At 39.6% G+C, this 9633-nt stretch overlaps 2 protein-coding genes across 2 annotated transcripts; both read right to left on the bottom strand.

Moving 5' to 3' along the window:
- Positions 1–8: 8 nt before the first annotated feature.
- Positions 9–3032, bottom strand: zte38 (zebrafish testis-expressed 38). The gene is made up of 12 exons (XM_073491539.1): positions 2977–3032; positions 2633–2777; positions 1708–1771; positions 1506–1542; positions 1370–1390; positions 1242–1268; positions 1053–1120; positions 824–972; positions 485–717; positions 344–392; positions 223–263; positions 9–91 (listed from the first exon to the last, which is right to left on the bottom strand). The coding sequence occupies exons 1-12, from the start codon at positions 3025–3027 to the stop codon at positions 44–46; spliced, it is 933 nt and encodes a 310-aa protein (XP_073347640.1). The 5' UTR covers positions 3028–3032; the 3' UTR covers positions 9–43.
- Positions 3033–4047: 1015 nt separating this feature from the next.
- prdx1 (peroxiredoxin 1) lies at positions 4048–8832 on the bottom strand. The gene is made up of 6 exons (XM_073491533.1): positions 8760–8832; positions 6993–7105; positions 6634–6787; positions 6423–6545; positions 5076–5206; positions 4048–4560 (listed from the first exon to the last, which is right to left on the bottom strand). The coding sequence occupies exons 2-6, from the start codon at positions 7096–7098 to the stop codon at positions 4478–4480; spliced, it is 597 nt and encodes a 198-aa protein (XP_073347634.1). The 5' UTR covers positions 7099–7105; positions 8760–8832; the 3' UTR covers positions 4048–4477.
- Positions 8833–9633: the final 801 nt, after the last annotated feature.

Genomic DNA, 9633 nt, shown 5'->3' with positions numbered 1-9633 from the left:
GTTTACATTGCTGACAGAGCATTTGTTTTGTGTGTTGTTGTGGCTAAGTTCTTCTTTTTTTCCTTGACAGTTTTCTGGCAGCTGCATTTCTCTAAAAAAGACACAAAAAGATAATAACTTGTCAAGTTTGCATCATGACAATTCATAAGAAACTCTAATATATATTTTATCTTTCTATAATCTGCACACTCAGATGTAATCATGCCTCTAGCACAACTGTACCTTTGCCAAGGGTCTTGTAGGTTTCTTGAACTGTGCAGACTCTGTTTGAAGGACAAACAACAGTGTAAACCTTTTGATGCATTTTAGTACATTTTTGTTAACAGAAGCAACACAGACTTACCATCTTCAGAAGGTAGATCCTCTTCGTCCAAGATTTTCTTACGAGGATCCTGTAACCACGTGTACATAGACAGTTAATAAACTGGCAGCAAATTGCAGCACCTTAAAAGAACAACAGATACAAATCACCCTCTGGACCTACCTTGATCATTTTCCTCTCTGGAGAACTTCTCTGAGAAACCTGCTTGGTCTCCCTCAGGTGGTTCCCCTCTTGAAGCTTCTCCAGCCGGCCTTGTTCTGCCGACACACGCACTCTCAATGTGTGGAAGGCCGTCTGCACCTCGCCCACCTTGAAGTGCACAGCGACGCCTTCAAACCAGAGGCTGTCAGATTCGCCCTCCTTGAAGCCTGGTGGCTGGTAGTCAGCAGGGGTGACTTTGAAAGGAGAGCAGGTGGAGATGTTTAATCTCTGCAACCCAAGAAATGAACACGACTCTTACCGATTCTCATTTAGTTCAGCTGAGACATGAATGTGTCTTACTGTCATCGTAGTAGTAGAGCTTCATGGTGAGGCAGACGTTGTTGGGGAGGGTGTCCAGGTTCTGCATGAGCAGGAAGAGCTTTCTGATGAGCAGCACTGAGGCTCTCTTGGTGTCCTCCAGTGTCAGCTGCACCTCCACATCATTGTTCCTGTGTTTTCACAGAGGTTATATAATCACATGTGAAGACCCAATCCAAAACTTTGATGCAAGAATAGAGTCTACCCAAACCTGAGTATGCCCATCTCCGGTCCCTTCTCTGTGTATTTGAATTTGAACTGGTATGACTCAATGATGCACTGCAAAATGAGGAAAAGACATTGTTGATCAGACTTCACATTGGGATTATGAGTTGGCAAAAGCATGTTTCTGTTCATAATCTAAACACATAATGTTTCAGTATTTCAAGAGAGAACTTACATTAGGTTGATCTGGATTGGTGTACACCTAGATTGCAATAAAATGTTTTTACAGTTACAGTAGGCAGCGTCTCTTATGTAAGCAATGTGTTAGCTATTAATGTTGCTGTACTGACTTTATTTACTCACCCCAATGAAAACAATCTGGAGCTGTTGAGAGGACAACACTGAACATTATTGAAAGTAGTGGCAGTATCTATTGATCAAAATGGCAGAGCAGATGAAACATTACAAATTCAAAGTGTCAGTAGATGCATTAACTTACATACTGCTTCTCTAATGCATCGAAGCAGCCCATCATCCTGGAACACAAAAGATTGAACAGGATGAAAACATCAATTAGGATAGGAAATTATACCTTCAAGTCACCTAGTGGTGATTATCACTTAAGATTTTGTATTTTAAACATGGGTCTGACTTCTGGTGTTAAGTACTACTGTATTGTCTGGCAGGAATACCATAATTACCATTTCACAACTTTACTGGCTCCAGAGGTGTTGCAGTCTTCACGTAAAACTTTGATGCACAAATCTGATAAAACATATGACACGTCATGAAAAAACAGCATTTTACTTCAATGATAGAGTAATGATTCCCACCATGTGGGCTTAGTGATCAGTGTCAGAAATAGGAACATTTTTAAATGCAATTTGTGTAAACCTGCCAACCCATTTTGGTAAAAAGTAATAGAATACATAGGGTCCAAGTTGGGTTTTACAGTACCTGTATTGCCAAGTCCATGCCTATTGGGAACCAAACAGAATTGCCCGTATATATCTAAATATGATTCTGGGGTGATAAAGGCAGGAGTTGTCACAACTGCCCAAATAATCCTCAAATTGTGTAATAAACATCCTCTCCAGATCTTATAAAATGAACATGTTACAACACATGTTAGCTAGTGTCAATGATGAAGATAAGAACTTCAGATGGTTGCACTTTTTTGCTCATAGCATTGGTGGCACACTGAAATGATATAGTTATATTGCTTTAATTGTTAAATGTTTATTTTGGTTGTTCTGTACTGTATGAACATGTACCATGGGGCTTTGGATACCCTTTATCTAAAGGTAAAAGTATTGTCTGTTTGTGTACAATATAATTAACTAAATAAAAACTAGATCAAATAAATGATAACCACCATAAGCCCCCCAAATTGTGTGTCTTTTGAATGTGTTTTCTGGAACTACTTTCTGTGTTTGCAAAGTCTTAAAAGTATATTTTTTCCTGTTTAGCTGGAATTACTATGTAGAGAAACTTTCAAAAAACACTGGCTATTGTAATGAAAACAAGCTCTTACACAGCATTAGGTATTTTCCCATTAAGAGGCCTATGCAGGAATTTCCCTGGTATTCCTGCACTCTTTGGCTATCTGTGCTCATGTGTGTTTACCTTCCAGATATCTGGATCTGTAGGCATTCTCCGGAAAAATCCCTCGGAGGTATGTGATGGAGGAGATTGCCACAGCCATCATCCTCTTGACGAACACAAGGGACTCCTGCTCGGTTTTCAACTCATTCAGGAATAACCCTGTCCACTTTGAGACGCATAAACAAAGACGTCGTATACAAGGGGGAAACATCTTGTTAAGCTAATTTTGACTTGGTGGCCACACGATGTCGCAGTTCGTCAAGTGTCTTTCAGGGCAAACTTCAAAATATCAAGTTCAACATTTGGCTACTCATGAACCAAATGCTGAACATATTATCGTTGACTGGTGTGTTGTGTGGTCAAACCTCAGCAGTTTCCTCCTTGCTCTTCCTGACGCACATCTTCCCAGCTGCCATGTTCTGCTGCTCTGTTTCTGAGGGTTAGCTAGCAAGGAAACGAGTATGCTAACGATTAACTAACCTAGTTACCCAACAAGATAAATACACATGAATATTCAGTCTCGGATAATAAAGCAGACGCTGAATTAATCAACTTTAGTCACCTTTCCTCCCAGAATTATTCTAATATGTTACTCAGTTGAGGCTTTCTCAATCCCTCACAGGTCAGGCTGAGGTCAAACACTATAAATGAGTCAAACATTAGCTAGGAGATCATAACTTCTGTTTCCCGCCGAAAATAGCTACGTCCTGACGTCGTACTGTTTATTAGCTAGCTACCAAAACAGCTTTATCATTTCAATTGACTGAAATGAGTAGGAGCAGAAGTTAAATGACGTTTACCTAATTAACCTTCAATGAAATAAGCAATGGGATTTAATTAATAATACACTAATATTACTTGCTGATAAATTCAAGTGCAGTGCATTAAAACACAGCTGTAATTAATGATATTAATGATGGCTCTCTTCAAATTAGGTGTGCCAGTTACAGTGTACATTACAGGGCCCTGACACTGGGATAAAATGGGGTTTAGTTCTATTAAGCAAAAATGAAAGGTCCAGTCACCTCACACAGGTGTTTTCATTTACTTTAGCTAGTAAGACTTGTAAGTCACAAAACAACATGTCTAAAAACAGTAGAGCTGGTGAGCTGTGGACACCTGCACAGTAATGAGGACTGATCAGCCAGATTAAATTAAAAACATCTGTGTGATGCAGTGAGCAGGGAGCATTTGGCAAACAATTATGTTTAATACAGCATAAGCCTCCAGCTTGATTTATTTTGGATTATATTTTTCCACTCTTTATTTCTTTTACTATGTGTTGTAATTGTTCACTGAGGTAATTAATGTGGTAATAAATAAGGGAATCAAAATACCTCACACACAGGATACAACATGCACCTGACTTGATGCTACTCGCACCACCAAAACCAGAATAAGATGTGTGTAATGACCCCAACACCCAACACTGTAAATATGTTCCTTTAGAAGGCTGTGTAGAAGACTTTTATTCTTTATTTTGGTGAAAAAACAAGTGTTGGTCACTGTAAAAAAAAAAAAAATTGTAATGGGGAGAGGTGTTTGTGGCCTCCTTCCAATGACATTGTTTGTATGGTCCTTTGTACCTAACAATAGTACGGAATGACATGAAAGAACAAGCAGACGTTCAGCTCAGTCCGACAGTGAAAACAGCATAAATTACCACCACATAATTACACAATTATATATTCTGGTCATAAGTGCACTATTCACTCTACAGACAAGACACACAGAATGTTAGCTACAAAAACTGTCTCCTAACCACTCCTCCTCAGGCACAGCGGCTGACTTAAATATTGTTCAGTGGAAATGTAACCTCTAAATGAAATCCCCTACAGCACGCTGCAGACTCGGGCCTTGGGCTTATTATTGCTTGGAGAAGAAGTCTTTGCTCTTCTGGACGTCGGGCTTGATGGTGTCACTTCCTGGTTTCCAGCCAGCTGGGCACACTGAAAAGATAAGCCTGTAATGAGTTCTGGCCCAGTAGATGAAACAGTTAAGACTTGTGCTATTATGACACACCTGCTGTACAAAACCTCTATTGCCTTGAGTTTTAAGCAGGGAAATGCATGGAAGGTTGAGTTTCATATTGCAAAATGTATTTGAACAAGACCAAGGTCTTTTTTTTGCCCTTCAGTCATTTCTCAACCAGTTGTAAAGTCCATGTGAACCTTAGCACTGATAAGATCACCCTTTGAATTTGAGCCTTAATGTTCTTTGCCCTGACTTTCAAAACAGCCCATAGCAACTTTAGATTTAATTAATATCATGTGGTTCAAAGTACATCACATGGGTCATGGAGAGCTATGTGAGAGTAATGATATCACTCATAGTGTTGCTCATTTCAAACAGTCTTGAAATCTTTTAGTAACAGCAGTTTAATAAACTCAAGTTATATACGACAGGACAGAGTAAGATACATTAAGGTGTCAAACATCTGCAGTATGTCACTACAGTAACTGACCTTCTCCGTGCTTGTCAGTGAACTGAAAGGCTTGGACCAGACGCAGGGTCTCCTCAACAGAGCGTCCAACTGGGAGGTCGTTGATGGTGATCTGTCTCAGGATGCCCTTGTCATCGATGATGAACAGACCCCTGAAACAGAGAGCAGCAGCAATTCATGAGTCTCCGAAGACCCAGAAAGAGCATTTAGTGAAGGGAGGTATGTCCACGTTTTCAAACATCTTCAAGGTGGCACATTAAAAGGTGTCATTTGTAAAATATGGCTGGAAGTCAAATGTAGCTCAAAAAATATATCTCACCAGAGAAACCAACAGCTGCTGCTCTTTGCTAGCTGATCTTGGCTGTAGCTAGCTAGCGTTAGCTTATTAGCCCATGGCTCACTTAGCTGTGGAACCAGTGGCCCTAGAGTTTGCCTGGACTGAGACATCGGATCACAGGGGAGTCACCACAAGCAACTGGGCTCAGCTCAACCAGATTTAGCAGCCTGATAGTCACATGGCTAGACAATGAACTGGGACTGAACCAGGCCTCCACGGAGATTAGTTTGACAATAGGGGATGCAGTACAGAGGTGACTTACAGCTGCTCCAATCAGGACTATGACTCCTGGGATGAGAAGACGCAGCGGGAGGGGGCACGAGTGGTGTGCAGTCTCTCGAAAGGAGAGAGTGAGTGTCAGAATATTTTCACGTCTTACTCTGTCTTACTTTGAAAGAAAAACCGAGACCGTTTTGGTGAGTTTTATTTCTTTCATACCGAGTTTGAAGGAAGTGTGTTTTCTGATGAAGTTACGAGTCAATTAAGCTCGTCTTAGTTTGGTAAAAGAGAGAAACTTGTATTCAGAAGGTTTACGGTTGTATTTTTCTCTTTCGTAAGGAAAACAGATGTAAGAGTATTTCCTTTCTTGATATTTTGTGAGTTTATTTCGTTACAATAACAGCTAAGTGAGCTTTTGAAATGTAGCAAACTCGCTGCTAGCATATATTACTCTCTCCCAGCTGAAATTATGTAGACTATCAGACTATCGACTCTTGTGGTAAAAAGTGGTATTAGGAGACAGGACGGATCAGGGCTAGCTGGTTAGCATGCTTACTTCAGTCGACATCTCTGCAACATGTCACATAATCACTTTGACATAATGTCAACACATTCTGTTGACAATGTTAGTTAAATTTTTTACTTTTTAAACAAATATTCTCAACATATCTTACAAATTGCCCATTTAATGGCATGCTAAGACAAGTGTCTCCCTCTGGAGGCAAACCCAACGGCAAATAAAAACTGGATTTTTGGTTGGAATCTTAATCGAAGCAAACTGACACATCCCAACTCAACTTTGATAAACCCACCTGTAAGCGATGCCGTCATCCTCTTTTAGGACACCATAATCTGTGGAGATGGTACGTCTTGTGTCGGACACCAGGGGAATCTTCATGGTACCCAAACCGCCCTGCTTACGTGGTGTGTTGATCCTTTGAGAACGCAAAGCAAAAAGTGAGTTAGCAAGAGTGAATCCACATAATCACTGTAGGTGCTTAAAATACAAAGCCATGTAACTACCATGCGAAATGGGAGAAGTGTGAGTCAACAGAGGCAGCGATGACCTCACAGCCGATCTTCCTGAAATCGTCGGCAGCGTCACTGAAAGCGATGATCTCGGTCGGACACACAAAGGTGAAGTCCAGGGGATAGAAGAAAAAAACGACATATTTCCCTGCACCACAGGAAAAGAAAACAAATTAGGCTGTTTGTCATGTGATAATACACCTATGGTAATTACAAACTAATTCATTCTAGTCTTCAGTAGTGTAAATTAATGTCTATTCAATATATTGTGGCATCACAAAGCAGTGAATCACAGTCCAGAAGAGAGCGTCATCAAAGCATCTTGCACTCAACAGAGGATGGGACATGGGTACCTCTGTAGTCTGACATCTTCAGGTCCTTAAACTGTCCGTCTGGCATCACTGCTTTGGCTGTGAAGTCTGGAGCCAGCTTTCCAATTTGTGCGTTGCCTGCAGCCATCTTCAGTCTGACCAGATTACAGAAGAAGGAAACTGTTTATGTATTACACAATCAAAATCATATTCATGCATTCTTTCTTTTGTGTGTGAAATCGTGGATACACCTTAACACTTCCTCATTTACAGAACAAGGAAATTATGTCTTTCATTTAGAATATCACAATTGTTTAGTCTCTCATGAAAGCGCTGTGCATTTTAGAGCTGCAACTAATGATTATCTCCCTTATCGAATGATCTGCTGATTATCATCCAGACTAATGAAATACTTGTCATCTTGACATCTGAAAAACAGTGAAAAATCTCATTTCCAGAGCATGCTGACATATTAAAGTCGTTAGGTTTAGCTGACAAACAGTCCAAGACCCAAACATATTAAGATTATAACTTAATTAGAAAAGCATCAAAATTTGAGAAACTGGTTCCAGCAAATGTTTGCCGGTTTCGCAAAAGAAAATCGATTAATCAGTTATCAAAAATAGTTTATTTCCTGTTGATCGTGCTAACCATGTGCTACTACACAGGATGAAAAATAATGGGCATCGATTTTGATAATGAATTGATCTTTCAGGTTATTGTTAATGCTCTAAACAATACTGTGTTCCAGCTTCTCAGGTGTGAGGATTTGCTGCTTTTCTTTGTCTTATAAGTAAACGAGGTTTTATTTACTACTTAAGCATTTTATTGTATATAGTTCTTTATTGTTTCTATATTTGCCCTTGTATTTTGCTTGTATTTGTACTTGAATGTGCCCGCTGCTATGATAACCTAATTTCCCCTCGGGGATTAATAAAGCTATCTATCTATCTATCTATCTATCTATCTATCTATCTATCTATCTAAACTTTTAATATCTGTAGTCCTTGGACTCAAGTTTAATTGATCAACTCTGGTAATTAACTGTTGCAGCCAAAAAGCTGCAATATAAAGTTGTGATATAATACCTGTCTTCTTCAGAGTAAAGCCATTCTTACAGAATTATACAAATAACAGTGGCACATGGGAGGAGAAAAATGTCTGATGCTGTAAAATACACAGTAATATAACAGCTGTTATATAACCAGAACGTATATTTTTTGTTAAACTCAAAATTGAATACCACAGATTGATATTTGATGTGTGCCTAAACCTCAGCTCAGACTGGTTAAACTGGCAAACCGAAACCTTTAAACCATTTCTACTTCTCTATTTAATTTCAAAGCTGTTTCCGCAATCTAGATATTTCACACGTTTAATTTGCTGCTATAAATTCCTGGAGTGTTTCCTGAGGTCACTGGTCAAGGTGCAGTTATTACGCCCCACTGGTATTTTGGTATTTCACTGAGCTAACGTTAACACCAACTGAAGCGCTGAAATGTCGACTTTTTCTCTTGAGACTTGAGCTGAGAGTAAAGTTATAGTCCTGTCTGTGCAAGTGGAAACTTTTCAGTCGACGTAGCAACAAATTAACCATGTGCTTAATTCTCTAATATTAAAAACCTTGTCGGTTTCATGGCCAACCTCATCATCTGGTCAAAATACACTTGTTGAACATTTGTTGAACAGCTACGCGACAATAAAAACCCCAACAAACCGAACAATTCAACACTTTAAAAAACGAAAACAAACTTAAACTGCTAAACAAAATGCGAGAAAACATAAGTGAATGTATTTTGTAACACATACCTCAGCTTTGATCACACCACGCCGACAGACACACAGGGAGAGAGGAGTGCAGAGGCTGTCAGGCTCGATCGGGGAGTTTATACCGCGGCTCACTTCTCGCGATAACATCGTTCAGAACGTGACTACAGCCCACTTCAGTCCAGTCCTCCTCCAATCTCAAACACCCACTATACAGCATGACTTTGCAGTTTTCCTTATCACTTTTCTGTAAATGTTCTGCTCTTGTCAAACATATTAAATGAAAGAGTAACATATGAGGAGGCCTCCAGGCAATATTCCTCAGATAAGTTTTCTAATTATCCCCGTGGGACATATTTGACCTATATCTAATCAATTTAAACTAATCTGATGTGTAGGGCAACTTTCGCTCTCTAGATTAGGTTTATAAGACAGTTGTGTTGCGCACAAGAGAGAAGGTTTTTTAGCAGTTTGTAGTTCCCTAATCCAAGCTAGCAACCATGCATGCAGGGGTCACACAGAATCATGAGGTTTCATCATATGACTCTTAAAGGATGTGGGGGGAATCCACATTGTCATCATGAAGAGGCACCTTCACATTATTAGGGGCACATTTTCTTGGTCCTTCAACAAGTATGCCTGGCGTAATGACCAGCTTTCAAACATGCTGTTCCAATTAACGCAGGGCACCTCAGACATACTCCTGACCACATGAGCTCATGTTACATTCAAGTGTTTTTTTTACATTGCAATAGTAAATAGTCCTGAAGAGGAAACTGAAGGAACTTATGTATTAACTGTCAGAATAGAAACCATTCCCCAAAACACAAAAATAATAGCAACAGCGCACAAATATGTGTTTTTTTCTTGTAGGACAAAGTCACTATACTTCATTTTATATATATCAATATGGACC

Source organism: Pagrus major, chromosome 21, assembly GCF_040436345.1.
Source record: "Pagrus major chromosome 21, Pma_NU_1.0".
NCBI classification, from domain to species: Eukaryota; Metazoa; Chordata; class Actinopteri; order Spariformes; family Sparidae; genus Pagrus; species Pagrus major.
The sequence above is the reverse complement of the archived record's forward strand: the minus strand, read 5'-3'. Positions and strand labels throughout refer to the sequence as shown.